Raw genomic sequence first — 17,080 nt, 5'->3', positions numbered from 1 at the left:
AGAAATAGAACAGAAGCTCACAAAGAACAAATCAATTTATTTGACGCACACAGTGATGTCAAAGAAAGGCCAGCTAGCTAAGCAGTCACTTTGTCACTGTTTTTGTAATATTTCTGCACACATAATATAAGACCCAAAAGCAGACTGCAATCTGACAGGTGTCTTACTGCCCTTGGTCAATATGTACCTAGGCCAGGGTCAGGGCTGACACATACAGTTCATACAATCACTCTGTGTTCCCAGGTGATAGCAGAGGATAGTCGCCACAGCCTGGTCAGGCCCTTGCTGCACCCACAGGCACTCAGCAACAGCTGGTGCTGAAAACTCAACAGCAGCACCAGCTCTGCTATACTAGCTGGATGTCACTAGTTTTCCATTAATGACCATGAGTATAATTAGGTCCACTTGCTATCACAGACATTCCACATTCATCTGTGATGCCTATCAGACAGATGACCTGTTTTTTCTTCTTGCCCCTGCACAACATCCCACTGCACATTAGCATCACCACCACTGTCTGTAGGCGCTGGGACGCTTATGCGTGCCCTGGTCTAAGAACAGGTGGCTGCTTCTATGGCAACTATGACAGAGCTACTATGTTCCTGGTGGTGTGTACCCCACCAGCTTGTGGGGTTGAAGAGTATCGGGAACTCTGGCATTTTTCATATTTTTTAAAGTCTATTTTAAAATTAAAATTTAATTACATAACTTTCCCCCTTCCTTTTCTTCTCTCGAACCCCTATCCTTTTTTTTTTTTCAGTGCCAGTACTAGGCAGATTTTATTACTATTGTTCTGCAGTACAGCTTGAGATCAGGCATGGAGATACCTCCAGAAGAGCTGTTGTTGTACAGGATTGTTTTAGCAATTTTGCAACCCCTATCTTAATAGCCCTGTATTTCCTCATAAATTGATGGCCTCTTAATTGCATTTATGTATATGTGTATATGTACACAAATATATAAACACAAATTGTTGAGTTCATTTGGTGTTGCTTGTGTGTGTGATGGAGAGATATATTCTCCCCATTCCAGCAGGCATTAGTTGTCTTAGTTCTTAGTGAAGGGGGGACCCAGGAGATTTCTCTTGTTGGTGCTGTCACTGTTCAGGTCTTATTTACAGGCATAGTGTTAAACCATGAGGAGTGGAGTTGCCTTGTCATTTCCAGAAGACAGTCTCACAGCAGACTTCCCGATATTCTTGCTCTTAAAATCTTTCCACTCTCTATCTTCTGAGATATTTCCTGAGCCTGAGGCACAGGGATAGTGTCACAGATGTACCTATTGGGGCTGGGCCCTCCAGGACCAGCTCTGTGTACTTTCACATGTTCACCACGTGGACAGAGTCCCTGTGGGTGGGCTGGTCTTTGATACTTGAGTGAGTGATCGAGCCTTTCATTCAAAGGAGCAGACATTCCGCATTAGGAAACACAGTTTTATAATCAGCTTGAAACTTCGAGCAGTTTAGTTTATGTTCAGTTTTCTCTGTTTGCTGTGGGCGTGCAGGCTTCAGATGCAGTTAGGAACCATGTGGTCTAGTGAAGTGGCAGTACTAGGTTCTCTAAGATTCCTGACCTCACTAGCCCTGGGTAGTTACTTTAGTCATTATTGCGGAATGCTAGTTTACTGATCTAAATTTGTAAGGTAGATAGAAAATAATGCTGGGCATTTTTCACAGACTTCCTTGACAATTGTACATCAATTGTGATATTAGTTTAGATCTTTTATTCATTCTTTAAAGTGTTTTTTTTTCTTGCTAAACTTTGAGTTCTTTATGTACTACAAGTCCTTTGTCAGAGCGTAACTTGAGAGTATTTTTTCCAGTCCATGGTGTGGTTTTATCTCTTCATTTTCCAAACTGCATAATTTAATAAGCAAAACTTTAAAATTATGATGAAATCCATTTTATTTTGTCCATTATGGAGCACAATTTTGCTCCATGTCTAAGAACTCTTTGTCAAGAGTATGAGTTACTTTGAAGGAAATGTTGCCTTTCTGGATTATTACCTCATTCATTCATCAACTGTTTAGTGAATAGGTATTTACCAGACATCTCTATCTCCAAGGCTTAAACCATACTGCTGACACATAAGAAGGAACAGATATGGCTTAGGCTGTAAAAGCAGAACAAATGTTGGGTCCATAATGAGCAAATCTGATTAGAACAGGAAGGTGGATCTGGAATGCTTGTATGGTTTATAGTCTTGAAGTGACTACTTATCAAGTACATACAGAAAATAGGGTGTGGTGGACTGAAAGAGAATGGCCCCATAGTCTCACATCTGAATGCTTGGCCCCAGCTTTGCTTTGTGAAGGATCAGAAAGTTGCAAAAGATGCATGGGGTGGGCTCTGAGGTTTAAAAAGCCATGCCAGGCCCAGTCTTGCACTCTACCCCTTAACTTGTGGATCACATGTAAGCTCTCAGCTACTGTGCTGTGCCATGTCTACTTACTTGTTGCCATGTTCCTGCCATGCTGGTCATGGACCAATACTATGAAGCAGTGGTTCCTAGTGCTGTGACCCTTTAATACAGCTCTCATGTTGTGGTGACTCCCGACCATAAGACATTTTGCTGCTGCTTCCTAACTGTAATTTGCTACTGTAATGAATCATAAAGTAAACATCTGATATGCAATCCCCAGAAGGATCATGACCCACAAGTTGAGTACTGTAAGCAAGCCCTCCATTAAATGCTGGCTTGGTCATGGTGTCTCTTCACAGCAGGAGAACAATGACCATGTCACAGGGCCTTTGTTGCAGAGAACACAGCGCCTCCCTTAGCTGCTTTGGCTTTAGCTGGGCAGTATGCTGGAGGATGTAGTGGGCGACTGCGATCGTACAACCATGGCTTATTTCATGCTGCTGCCCTATGCCGCCAGCCTGCATTTACTGGAAATATGGTTTCTTCTGCTGCTATAATGCAGGCTTGTCAGGAGTAGGGAGTGCCCTCATGTCCAGGATCTGGCAGGTGCCTCTTGCCTTGGCACATGGTGACCCATCTCTGGATCCACGATTAATAAAGGACACAAAAAGCAGTCTTGTCAAAATGTTCAGAAGAAATGAAAAGCTTCAAAACGATTTTTCTGGTTAAGTAAAGCAAGACAGCTCAACTTAATGCACTTGGCTATGACTGTTTTTGAAGGGTTTGAAGTATATCAGATTTGTAACATAATAGATACTACAAAGATAAAAATGACAGTTTCTAGATCATGGAAAAGGAGAACTTAAGAGAAAAAGGAGACTGAATCATTACAATAGTGCAGAAAGCAATCTGGGATGCTGAGACATTCTAAATTGTTAACCTTCACAAAATTGCAAACTTGACCTGGATGAAAAGCAACCCAGCTCAGATTGCACATGAAACTCCTTGTGTTTACATGTTGTGAGCTAGTAATGACTATACAGATAGAGACAATGAGCTACTTAGACACTGGTAGTAATTTAGATGCCAGTAATGATGCTGGTGGGTCCTTATAAAGCCTAAGTCCTCACAAGTGGTAAAAGCCGTGTTTCCTCCAAAGCCTGGGGAACACTGTGCTCGCCACTACTACACTGTTGCTGCTGAGATCGCTCCTAGCCTGTAGGCCGGCCGGTGCCATCACTGAGCAACATGATGCAGTGTCCTAACTCTAATGCGAGGCAGACTTCCTAGATTTAAGAAGGGTGGAGGTTGGGAGTGAGAGTGTCTAAACTTGTATCAAAAATTGGTTTCCACCTTCCTTTGTTAAGCAAATATCTGCAGAATATCTGGGAAGAAAGAAATGAACCACTGAAAGAAACTATGATCATTTGCAATAACTTCCTGTAGCTTTTGTTTCTCTGACTCTATTATGATCCTATCACAATGGTCTCATTTTGGGACTCAAACGGTTCCTTCTAGTTTTGATATGTATAAATCTAAGATAATCTCTTCTGGTAGCTATTGCCATATTATCATCATGATAATGGATGACATTTACACCTTACATTATACTATAAGATTTATTTAATCTGAAAATACAATTATATGGACACTTCACTGCTATTTAAGAGGCTATAAGTTTTATAAGCTTGGTCCTTATAATAATACCATGAAACCCCCAAAGTATGAGTTACGCTGATGGTCAGCTAACTAGTCTGGTCTGCTAGTTAGCAGTCAGCTGGATCACACTCTAGTCTGTTAGCAGTTAGCTAGGCTACATCCTAATCTGCCAATGGTCAGCTAGGCTGGCAAATCATTCCTTGAACACCTAGTCTAATTCTTTCTTCACTATACCATATTGTTACTGCTTTAAAATTGGAGTTGATAATTTCAGGTTATTAATTGACAACCTAAATTTAATTCGAGGTTTGTTTTTTTGTTTGTTCGTTTGTTTTTTCCTCTGTGCCAGTTTAGGAAAAGCAAGCCATGTAGAAAAGTCTGGTTACAACAATTTGTAAGTACATAGCTCAGCTATTCCTCTACCCTCATTCTCATAATTTCTAGCTTTAAGAATATGCTGATGTCACACAAGGCCAGCTTCAAACCTCCTCAGGAGTCGTAAAAGCAAAGTGCCAAGCTGAGTGTGCCCTCTTCACAGCAGCAGCTTCAATCTTTGTTGGGCAGACTATGCTTTGCAATATTCCCACAGATCAGCACATGTCTCCAGGTCAAAGACACACTGAGAACCACTTTTCAAGTGTAATCTTGAAACTCACAACTAGAGACCTAGGAATGCTCAGGACACCACCAGTCAGGGACTCTAGGGATCTCCGGCTAGAGAGTGCTGAATTCGGCACTGAGTTAAAGGAGGCTGCTTTTCTCACAAGGTGACAGTGCTAGGCAGGCAGAGCTGCAGCTAAAGAGGGTCCTTCATCATAATCAAGACATGGGCCTGGATGTCTCTGCTAAATCCATGCAAGTGTCACAAACGGTTCAAAACACCTGTTAAGTTCTTATCTTATGTGTAACATCACACTGAGAATTCTTTCTCTTCTTTCTTCCTTTCTCTCTTTCTTTCCTTCCTTCCTTGCTCCCTCCCTCCCTTCTCTTTCCTTTCTTTCTTTCTTTCTTTCTTTCTTTCTTTCTTTCTTTCTTTCTTTCTTTCTTTCTCTCTCTCTCTCTCTCTCTCTCTCTCTTTCTTTCTTTCTTTCTTTCTTTTCCTTCCTTCCTTCCTTCCTTCCTTCCTTCCTTCCTTCCTTCCTTCCTCCCTTCCTTCCTTCCTTCCTTCCTCCCTTCTCTTTCCTTTCTTTCTTTCTTTCTTTCTTTCTTTCTTTCTTTCTTTCTTTCTTTCTTTCTTTCTTTCTTTCCTTCCTTCCTTCCTTCCTTCTCTTTCCTTTCTTTCTTTCTTTCTTTCTTTCTTTCTTTCTTTCTTTCTTTCTTTCTTTCTTTCTTTCTTTCTTTCTTTCTTTTCCTTCCTTCCTTCCTTCCTTCCTCCCTTCTCTTTCCTTTCTTTCTTTCTTTCCTTCCTTCCTTCCTTCCTTCCTTCCTTCCTTCCTTCCTTCCTTCCTTCCTTCCTTCTCTCTCTCTCTCTTTCTTTCTTAAACAATATTTCAAACACATTTTGTTATGCTTGCCACATGCAAGGCTGTATGCTATCCTAGCACAGAGGCTGTCTCTGTTTTCCTGGCCAGCTCTAGTGTGTTCTCACTGGATGAGGCTGCCACTGGGGTCCTACCTTGGTGAGGTCCTTATACAGCTCTGGGTAGAGAATTGCCATTTCTGGCTTCACATCTTGGTCCAGCACTAAGGAGAACACTGGGAACATGGTGTAGATAGTTGCATACCTAGAAAACCAAGAAGACCAAGTTGAGTTAGCCTGATGAATGTTTGTGACACAAATGTGACCGCAGTTCTATGATCAGAGGTAAGTCAAAGACTCAAAACCCAGAAAACAAAACAAAACAAAACAAACAAACAAACAAACAAAATATATATGTAATAACCCCAAATCCTCAAGGCAGCAATCAATTTAGATTACTCTGGAGCCTGGGTACTGTTAGTAACACAGACTGTGTTTAAACCACAAACACAGAGAAGCATCCATTTAACATAAGAGTTTTCTTATTAAACGTTTGTTTTCGAGTCAGTGTTCTCACAGCCAGGCCTTGAACTTGAGATCCTCCTGCTTCAGCCCCCTGAGTGCTTGAATTACACGGTGTTGTATCACTGTGTCCAATTTTCTCATTAAAACTTGGGACGATCCCTGCAGACTCACATGCACCACCTAATATAGAGATACCTTAACTTTCTTTACCCGAATACACTCACCCCTCAAGCCCGATACCTAACTCATTCTCTCTCCCTGTCTTTTCATGGCTACTGTGAAGACTTAGCTAGACGGTAAGTCTTAAGGATGGCTTTCCAGACTCTGTGCCATGTCCTGGAGATCTCAGCTGTGGCTATGGTTATGGCTGTGCACAGTCCCTTCCTTACAACTGAACGGTGTCTCATGGTGGATAAGCCACACTTATTGAACCACTTGTTCGTATAATCACATCTTTGTTAGTCCCAATTTGAGGGACTAATTACTAATTACTAACAATTACGATTGTTAGTCCCAATCGTAAATAAATTGGCATAAACATCCAGTCCCCTTCCTTTTGGGGACAGGGTCTTCTGTAGCCAAGGCTGGACTGAAATTCACCACATCACCTCAGCTGGCCTCAACTTGTCTTGCCTCAGCCTCCTAAGTGCTGGGATTGTTTATAGACATGCACCACTGTGCTCAGCTTATCCCAATTTGTGCAGATAAGGTGTCACTTCTTTGGGATAGATCATCACGAGAATGTTCTAGTCACACACAGAGGCATACTTAATTTGGCTTCTTTTTCATGCCTGATTACCTGCACTGTGCCAAGTGCTTGCCAAGCCCATCTGTACCTGAAAGTCCTCATTATTATTTCCTGTTGGATCAAACAGGCTAGGAGATCAAGGCAATAGCCAGTGATGGTGGAAGGCAGCAAGCACACTTGGGTCTGAGATGTGAGGCCTTCCTTTTCTTGATTATGCCACTTAATATTGTCAGAAACACACTGGTTTCCCAGAAGCCCACATTCTCCTTGCCAGCACCAGTGTGTAGGCATTTCACATGATTGAGCTATGTACTGAGACATTATTATAGATTCTCTGGGTGGACCCAATAAGATACACAGATCCTTGAAAGAGGGTGGCTTTGCTGTGGGAAGAGACATGTGGAGGCAAAGTAACAGCTGTAGTTTCTGTTTTGGTGATGCAGTGAGATGGAAGAAGGCAGAAAGTCCAGAGAGACACAGCATTCACCATGGATAGCAGCTTCTGACTGAGGACACATGACTCACAGGACCTCCTCACATTTAACAAAGACACAACTCCCCTGTTTTTGACTAAAGTTATTAGGAATTCTGGGAGGGGTCACAAGCACTTAGCTGTACTTATATCAGCTTGCAGGTGAGAGAGCTTCTTTGTCTGTCTCTACTGGTCAGGAGGGTAGCCGAATACCACGGAGAAAGGTGCTGAAGCAACTGCAGAGGAGGACAGCACCTGGCCCAATCCTTTTCAGTCTGATTCAGCTTGGTCCTGAATTACCATTACTTACTTAGAGAGAGTCTTCCTTTTCAGACTTGGTGGGCAATTTAATCTTGGCACATGTACAATATGCTTTTGAAGCACTTGTCCAGGAACTCTCAGTGGGTGTTTTTGAATGCAGGATTTTGTTGCTGCTAGGGACAGACTAGTCATGTCTCTCCCAAGACTAAGAAGACATCCCAGTGCTTCCTATCCCTTATTTCCTGGTTGGTGGCTGGTCCCATTCCCTTCATGGTAAATTCATATCCCCATTGGGACAAGGGCAGGCTCGGAGGTCTGCAACTATGACCTGCCCACTTCACTGCTAATGGCAGTGTTGGCATATGCCTGCCCCTTGTTTTTGCCCCTCTCCTTGTACTACAGGGCCCTTTCATAAAACCTCAGATCTGTTGTGGTTCCTGACACAAATTATGGTTCCCCCAGGAAAACAAAATATAATGAGAAATACAGCATAGTCTTCACAGGTATAAGTGTACAGGTATTTCTCAAATTCCTTCAAAGTCAACCTGCGATTTCATAGCAGTTAGTCATGCTTCTATGCAAATACTTATATGCAAAGAATTACACAGAACCCCTTGAGAACCGCTTAATATTCTCCATGTCTTCTTCTGAAAAAACTTGTCAGGTAAATGAGGCTGAAGGGCCCTGAGAACACCCGCTTCACTTACCCTACCATAAGGAATCCCTGGTACAGCGGAACAGACGCAAAGTAGAAGACTGAAGAAAACACAGCCTTAAAAGAGAGAACACTGTAAGTTAAATACAACTGCTACTAGTCATCACATCCACACCATCTCCATGCAGGGGTCTCATTACAATACGACACTCAGTACGCCCAGGGGTCACCTCCCATAATAATGGCACAGTCCTCAAAGAAGTCACTGCCTGCTGTGGCATGCTGGGCATAGGCTTGATACCTGCATGGTGGAGATGATGAGACCCCTGTGCATGACAAACTGGCCAAGTGCTGCAGAGCGCTTGTAGCTGTTCCGCCCATGCACCATGAGCAGCCTGCCGATGTGTCTGAACTGTGTGATGGAGAAGTCCGCTGCCAGTGAGGCCTGTTTCCCCTCCTGCAGAACCACAAAGAGCCTCTGAGAAACATCACATCCTGAGAACTACACAGAGCTGAGCTTTAGAGCTCAAATGAGCTAAAGAGCACTGCTTGACACCCAAAGCTCTGCCCAGCATGCTATCCATCTGTCTGCTCAGACAGTGTGGGTGAGGTAGAGGAGCCTGTGCACATGACAGATGTCAGCTGCTGCTCACAAGAAGGAAGAGGCTTTGCTCTATCAGCAACACAGGAAACAAGAAGGGAAGGCGTGGCACAGCTTTAAAGAAGGCCTACCTCATCGCATGGTCCCAGGCTTCTCCAAGACAATTCTGCCAACCTTTGTTAACTCATATTTGCAAAAACAATCTACTTCTTATTTTTCAAAGCTATTATGAAAGAGAGTATACTGAACAGAGCAACCAAGGGAAAAGCCAAATTCAAGTTGGCAGGAGAAAGGGACATGTACACAGAGAATAAGGCACATAAAGCAGGGGAGAGGAACTGAGGTATTAGGGGAGGCCCATGTAAGATACACAGGGGAATTAGCAACGCTGAGCATGGGTCAAAAGCACAAAGGACCTGAAAGAGTAACTAAAGACAAAAGACACTCCCAGCTAAGAAGGATGCTTGTTTCCTACTGTTTACCAACATGCCGTGGCAGGGCCTGAAGAACAGAAGGACAGGCTGACTCTTCTTTCTGGGATGGGGCTTGGCAGCAGCAGATTAGTGACGATGGAGCTGTATGTGTGTGACAAAAGCCCAAACCTACCTTCCCTTCAATCCCAATCCCACAGTCAGCTGCCTGGATCATGCTCACATCATTTCCTCCATCACCTGAGAGACACCAAAAGTTAGAGATTAAATAAAACATCTTTCCATTCTATGCTTCCTTTTTGTTTTGTGTTTTAGACTACTGTTAGGGACTATTAAGAATTTCCTGTAATGCAGATGAAGTCAATTTCAGAGACATAACACAATCTGCTCGTAAATGTTGAAAAGTTGGGTGTTTGTCACAATTTCACTGTTGACAGGAAGGTGGCATACTATCCCACCACCCACCCATAGCATGGCTGAAGCTGGGTGGACTCACCGATGGCACAGGTGCGCTTTCTGGTGTGCTGGCGTAATAGGGTCACAATGTGGGCTTTCTGGGTAGGTGAACAGCGGCAGCAGACCACAGCAGGGCACTGACAGGCCAGCTCCACAAGTTCATGCTCGTAGTACCTCAGGCAGACCTGGGAGACAGTGCTGTGACTTTACTGTCAACACACAACCCTGGGCTCAAGCAGAGGTAAGCAGAATTGTGGGAAAGCCTCAGTCTTAAAGTAAACATACTTGCATTTTAGGAGTCTTATCTGGGACTATATGGGGGTGGGGGACAAGTTTATAGCATTAACCTGTCTTGGGGCAGACAGCTCAGTTGTACAGGAGAGAGAGATGGGAAGATGAGCAGGGGTGGTCAGGCCCCTAGTGGGAAAGAGTACAAGGTCTCCTAAAGGTGTGCATTGTGGCTGGAGAATGTCTCAGGAAGAGGCTAGGGTCAGTGGCCACAGGACATTCTGAAGGGTTTCCAGGCTGATAACACCAAAAGATGTGTGTCTGTCTCTGGAGCCAGGGTGCAAACATCTTTCACCTATATCCCTGTTTTGGTTTCAGGGATTCCAAGGCATGCGGCTGATGGAGATCTTTGTCCCATGTTATCAGATACTTCAGGCCCTTCCAAAGTGTCAGTTCCAGTTCCTTAGCTCCCTGCCCTGCTTGAGAAACCCTAAATTTCACAGGCTTGTCTATAGGGTATAGAGTCTCATTAACTTTCCACCATGAAGCACAGGTCCTGGCAGAGCAGGTCTTCAGGTCATGTAGCCCAGAAGGCTTCCAACTGAAGCTTTATCTTTTGAGAGACCAGAGCCTAGCTGCCAGCTTCGTGGGGTGGTGGTAGTGGTAGAAGATGAACTCTCTGCCAGGAGCTGTGGAAAACTTCCTTCTCTAATTGCAGCCACAATTTGTGCAACCTGCTTCTACCTGTTTCATCAGGGCCTGTGACCACCCACGTTCTCTTATTTTCACTCTGGTCGGGGATGAAGGTGCCTAAAGCTGTTTAAGAATTGCTTTGGGGGCCTCCCAGCACTCAATTTTACACACCATAACTGTCTTAAGTCATGTTTTCTTTTTCTTTTGGTTTGAATTTCTCATTTATAAAACATATAATCTCATGTAAGCGGTGTACTTTTTGTTAGGTACTTACAAGATGTTTTGGAACATATCAGAATATAAAAAAATTTTATAAAAAAATTTACAAACAGAAAAGATTATTTGTAACATTAAAATATAAAAAAAGTGAATGCCATCTCCTGATCACTAGACACTGATGGGATCAAAGTCATAATTTAGCCATGCTGGGATATGTCAGCAAGGACTGAATGAGGTGTTGTTTCAGCAAGGATCAAACAGACCTTAGGAAACCTTAACAGAGCAGAGTGTGGCTCTGAAGAGACTAGAGCCAATGCTGTCTGATGCTATGATGTGAGGCCCATGATCCAAGTGTGTTAGGGCAGATGACTGGAGTAGGGAAGCACCGGAGGAGCTGCTACCTCAACCAGTGTCCATGAAGCGGAACCACACACACATTAACCACAACTGGCCAGTTGCCTCTGGAAAAACTGGGTTTTCTCTGCAGTCTGGTTTAGGGTCCTATACTCTGAAGGGTTGTGATAATCTGAATAATGCCACAGGCTAACTGGAGGGCCTACCACCTCTTCCCAGGTAGCCATATGCCCCACATACACACACCTGGAAAAACTGGCTTGAACAAACACAGAATAAATGTTGTTGGTGGAACTGTCATGACCACTGAGGCTGACACTATTAACAATGAGCAGGGGACCCAGACCCGGGACAGGGCTTGGAACTGCTCAACTCAAGCAGCTTCTAAACAGGAAGGCACAGAGGATCTGTCAGACATGGCCAGTACATGTCCTTATGACTGAATGTTCAGCACTCTTACATACTACACAGGTAAAACAAAATAAAACCCTCACAACTGCCATGCCAGGGCTGCCGAGGAGTAGAGTTCATTCAAGAAACCCTGGCTCAATGGTCTGGAAAGGAAGGCAGACATGCACTTAACCAGAGCTCAGTCTTAGATGGTCAGATAGAACATGGAACATTACCGACCAGGCCTGTCTCAGAGATAAGACACACACAGTTACAGCGCAGTCTGACCTCCTGCGACAGAGACATGTACAGGCATGTACAGAAGACAGGCGCGCACACACACACATTCAGTCTTACCTCCAGAGAGTCCCCAGATATAACTAGTGCACAGTCATGCTTCCTTCTAAACGCATTCAGCTCCAAATGGGCCTCTCCCCGACTGGTTACCTTCATTTGAGGAAAAAATAGCTTTATCAATTGAAAAATGCAGGCAATAAACAAGACATTTTCTGGGAATCATGGTAGGATCCATTATAAACTATATTTAGAACCTAAAGGTGCTTAACCTGTGATGAGAATGCCTGTAACCAGGGCCTCTGGACTCTGCATCTCTAACAGGGACTGCTTTCTGATCTGAGGTCATGAAAGTACGAGAGGGACACTGCTCTTTTTTTTTTTTTACTTTTTTTTTAAATTTTTTATTTATTTTTAATTTTTTTATCAGTTACATTTTATTAACTCTGTATCCCAGCCGTGTCCCGATCCCTCATTCCCTCCCAGTCCCTCCCTCCCTCCCTCATCTCCACCGTGCCCCTTTCCAAGTCCACTGATAGGGGGGACCTCCTCCACATTCATCTGATCCTGTTTTATCAGGTATCTTCAGGACTGGCTGCAAAGCCCTCCTCTGTGGCCTAACAGGACTGCTCCTCCCTTCGGGGGTGGGGAGACCAAAGAGCCAGTCATTGAGTTCCTGTTAGAAATAGTCCCTGTTCCCCTCACTTTGGGAAACCAATTGGTTACTGAGCTACCACAGGCTACATCTGAGTGGAGGTTCTAGGTTATATCCATACATGGTCCTTGGTTGAATGTCAGTCTCAGAAAAGACCCTGTGCCCAGATATATTTGGTCCTTGTGGAGCTCCTATCCTTTCCCCATCAGACTAACTCCCCTTCTTTCTTATGATTCCCTGTACTCTGCCGACACTGCTCTTACAAAAACATTCTCATAAAAACGTAAGGACCACAGACTTTCCAATGCCTTTTGTAAGAGTGTGAGCAGTATTGAAAACCATTGGCTTATAACATCACAAACACAGTCCTAGAGAATCATAAGTCGTAATACCAGGCAGGGCCTAAGAAAGTTGAGTTTCCTTTTCTCACACAGCAATCAAGAGACAAAATTATATAGATTGGGGTTTTATTTAAACATGTTTCTTCATAATAGGTGGACTAATACAATAATTCCATGGAACTGCTTCTGTCATCTCTGCCATGAGCTTCAACTCATCCTATCCATTTCTGCTTAAAAGAAGCAGGCGGTCTAAAAGGGTAAAATCAAGCCATTATCTTGAAAGACTAATTTTAGAATGAAAATATGCCAGGAATCAATGCACTGGCTTTGCACATGCTTTCTGTGAAGATTTTATGAGGCATAAAAGAAATGACATAGGAGTGAAATAAATTAAAAGTTTCACATGGTCCAAATTAATCTCCGACTCATCTTTAAGTAGGTAGGTTTTATTGTGAAAATTTTAATTTGTGGTGCTATAACTCTGAAAAGTCAACAAAAATTGATCGGAAGTTTTATCAGAAGCATTAATAATTTAATTGCAAATACTAGTCTGCAGGGCATAATTTGCGATTCTGATGTTTCAAAATAAAATACATTTACATGTAAATGATACTGAAATAACCATTTCTGTAGGTGCAAGCACTTTATTCAGACAGCCAAAGACACATGGTGTCTGCTTGCCCACCATCAATCATGACCCAAGGAACTTGTAGTTCTTGTTTGAATTAAACTCATCATTACTAGTATGTACAGTAAGCACATGAGTTCAGACCCCTTCTATCACTGTCTTTGCACTAGTTTGAGAAGAGCTTTTAATCTGAAATGGCAGCAGTCTGGAGCTGCCTCTGCTTTGTATGTACCTTGTCTACATACATACCTTTGTATGTACCTTGTCTACATACATACCTTTGTATGTACCTTGTCTACATACATACCTTTGTATGTACCTTGTCTACATACATACCTTTGTATGTACCTCGGAACAGCTAATAGGGAACATATGTTTAAAAAGCAACAGACTTTTTTATAAGTTGAATAGAAAATTATTCAGCATGTCTACTTAAAAGAGGGAGTAACAACAATATGAAATGTATAGGAGGAAAATGCTTTCCAACTTAATAGCTTGTTTACAATCAAAATGTGGTTCAAAGCCAATCAACATGTGCTTATAGAATAAGGAAAAAACCCCTCCAACATTGATTTTTAAAAAAAGATACCTAACAATTAGTATATATACATTTTAACTCTAAGATAAGACACTCAACAATTTAGCTGGATGCCGTAGCACAATCCATTATTTAATCTGAGCACTTGGGAGGCAGACGCAGGAGGACCTCTGAGTTCAAGGCCAGCCTGGTCTACAGAGTGAGTTCCAGGACAGCCAGCACCATGCACCATGTCTGGGGGGGGGGAGCACAAAAGGAAACAACAACCCCCTCTGCCATCCCCCCCCTAAAAAAAAACACTTAACAATTCAAAATGAGTTAGAAATGTACTTACTGGTCTAAAGACATGAATGTCTTGTGTTCTGGACACCAAGTGTGAGCTTTTGGCAATGCAAGTAGCTGTCTCCAGTTTATCACCTGTTAGCATCCAAATCTATGAAATAATTTAAGCTTGTAAGCTTCAATACTGCAACTCTATTTCTTTAAAGCATCTCTGTGCACAGATGTTTGTACATCACATTCACAGGACTTCCACAATAGGGATGAGGCAAAGAAAGTCAAGAGCACATCAAGACCAATGGAGAAATAAAAGGTGGCCACTTTACTGATCCTTAAAATGGAAAAAGATTCTGACTTAGGGTCCTCAAGGATGTTATGCTGAATGACACCAGCTAGATCAAACGGACAAACACTGCTTCTGAATTCCACATATATGATGTGTCCATAGAGGCCAAACTCATAGGGACAAAGAATGGGAGCTTAAGCAGGTAAGCTTCAGGTTGGGAAGAAGGAGAGTTATATAGACAGTGACAGCCATGGTCGCAAAAAAATGTGAGTTCATTTCATGAACTCGACTGTGTACCTAAGTGTGGCTAAAAGGCAACTATGATTGTGTGTTTTGTACAGTAAAAAAAAAAAGGACTAATTTGCTTAGAGAGGACAAGTCAGATGGCTGAGGCTAAAGCGGAAGCCTGAAGACATGAAGAGGCAGCACAGAGCCAGAGGACCACATAGACCTTTATTTCAATATAGTTCTTCAGCTGGGAGTGAAGTTCAAATGGGCCAATGGACCATGGACAAGCCAAAATGTACTTTTATCTAGTAAGGAATCAAACTGCTCCTCTAACGTTAAGAACTGCATACACACAGACGCACTGTGAATTATTTCACGCTCATATAGGTCAGGACTGCATATGCAGTCACATAAGAACTACTAGTGAGGGTTACAGTCAAACTCATAGAGAACACCCCGTGCTCTGGCCGGGCTTGCTGGGCTGCAGCACAGGACTTGATGCAGCCTTGGGTCTGCACTCTGCACTGTGTATCCCCGCGGTACGCCATATCTGTGAACACTGTCCGGAATTCCGTGCCTCAGACTTCAGACTACTGAATGTTATAAGCTGCGGCAGCTTACTGTACAAAGTTTTCTCTCTGCTCTCAAACCATAATGGTTTTACTGTGCAAACAAAGACTGTTAATGCTGTGCTCCTGCCACTCCTCAGGACCTACGTGTTTATTATATGTTTAGATAGTGTTGTGTCAGAATGTTTTATTTTAAAAATTGTTGCTTGGATTGCTGATGTGGGTTTCATAAAAACTGTTCAATCAATTTTGGTTTGGTATTGGGAAAGAATTCCCAATTTGAACTGTAGAGAGCTGCGGAATGCTATGCCTTAAAGATGGAGCTGGTTTCCGTCTTCCACCTTCCCGATGGTGAGTGCTCTCTGTCACGAACAATTCCACATTTGGCTAAGGCTGAGGATCTGGCTTGCTTCCATGTATGTGGACCTATCTGCATTGCCCACGTGGCACGCCTGGGTTGGCTACCCAGAGGCTATTTAAGCTGTGGGCTGGCTTTCCCCAGGGTCCGAGGATTGTTCAAGGTTTCTGAATAAACTGCATTGAAGAAAAAAAAAAAAAAGAATTCCCAATTTTTAAATGGTCCTAAATAAACTGCTGCCCACCTCACCATGTATTTATGCAAAGTGGCATTCACAATTATAAATAAAATAGCTGTGTTGAAGATGCTCTATACATATTGCTGTATCAAATATTCAGCCAAGACTAATTCATTATATTAAAATAAAATGACATTAATCTCATTTGTATGTAAATTTACTTTTGCCTTTAATGAATCGTAAAATCATATGTTTAAAGGCTTTTTAAAAAATAAATTTCTTTATGATTTATTGTCAGTAAATGATTTCTATTTTGTATATTCTTAGATCAGTGGTTCTCAACCTTCCTAATGCTGTAGTCCTTTAATATAGTTCCTCATGTTGTGATGACACCAAACACAAAATTATTTCATTGCTACTTCATAACAGTAATTTATGAAGTACTGCTGTTATGAACTATAGTGTAAATATCTACTATGAGATCCCCAAAGAGCTCACGACCCACAGGTTGAGACTCACTGACTTTGGACCCTATAAAAAAGTCTCTCAGGCAAAAAGGGATCGTGAGTGGAAAAACTTTTAACAGCTCATGAATATAAAGGAGTAAAATAATCAGGGCATTTATATAGATGAGGAAAAAAAAAACCTAACATTACTAATTTCATCATTATGGGAGTCTCTCAGATTCTTTATCAGGTAGAAAGATGTATTTGTGGAAACAGGAAATAGAAAAGCCTGCATGGCATCCTGACTACTCTAGTGGCTGACCAGCTGCCTGTTGATCAGATACTTTCATTAGCTTTACTACACCTCTGACGATGAATATTCCTCTGACAAGCCGAGGAAGCCCGTGTGCACTACCACCGCTGAGCACCCTGTCATTCAGGAAACACCATGAAACAGGCTGCGAATGACTACGCTCCCTTCTTCAGAGCAGATTCTAGTCAGGTGGTACATGCAGAAGAGCCAAGAGTGCAAGGCCTATAGAGACAGGTCAGATGCACTTCAGCCCAGAAGACATACAAACACCCGAAGCTCTATATGAAGGCACGTTACCACCTTAATAGTGACCATCTGCATGCACAGTCATGAAATAGATGTAGGTTATCTGAAAACAGTCAGTTCACCTGCTCCTCACCAAGCATTTCTTCACCTGGCATCGTGGCTGCAGGAATAACTGAGCTTAGATACCTGAGCTGCTGAGTGTGAGCAGCT

The 17,080-nt window shown here is 42.7% G+C and overlaps 1 protein-coding gene across 2 annotated transcripts in view; it reads right to left on the bottom strand.

Moving 5' to 3' along the window:
- The window catches only part of Atp9b (ATPase phospholipid transporting 9B (putative)), a 220,528-nt gene that overhangs the window by 7,908 nt on the left and 195,540 nt on the right, over window positions 1-17,080 (bottom strand). For both annotated transcript variants that reach the window (XM_060376990.1, XM_060376991.1), the window contains exons 20-26: window positions 14,302-14,400; window positions 11,869-11,958; window positions 9,668-9,812; window positions 9,347-9,411; window positions 8,441-8,596; window positions 8,192-8,256; window positions 5,635-5,743 (exon numbers count right to left, since the gene is read on the bottom strand). In XM_060376990.1, coding sequence (XP_060232973.1) covers window positions 5,635-5,743; window positions 8,192-8,256; window positions 8,441-8,596; window positions 9,347-9,411; window positions 9,668-9,812; window positions 11,869-11,958; window positions 14,302-14,400 — 729 coding nt within the window. The remainder of the gene's footprint in view (window positions 1-5,634; window positions 5,744-8,191; window positions 8,257-8,440; window positions 8,597-9,346; window positions 9,412-9,667; window positions 9,813-11,868; window positions 11,959-14,301; window positions 14,401-17,080) is intronic.

Source organism: Meriones unguiculatus, chromosome 2 (assembly GCF_030254825.1).
Source record: "Meriones unguiculatus strain TT.TT164.6M chromosome 2, Bangor_MerUng_6.1, whole genome shotgun sequence".
NCBI lineage: Eukaryota > Metazoa > Chordata > Mammalia > Rodentia > Muridae > Meriones > Meriones unguiculatus.
Note: the sequence above shows the minus strand (reverse complement) of the source record. Positions and strands in the feature narration are given on the sequence as shown.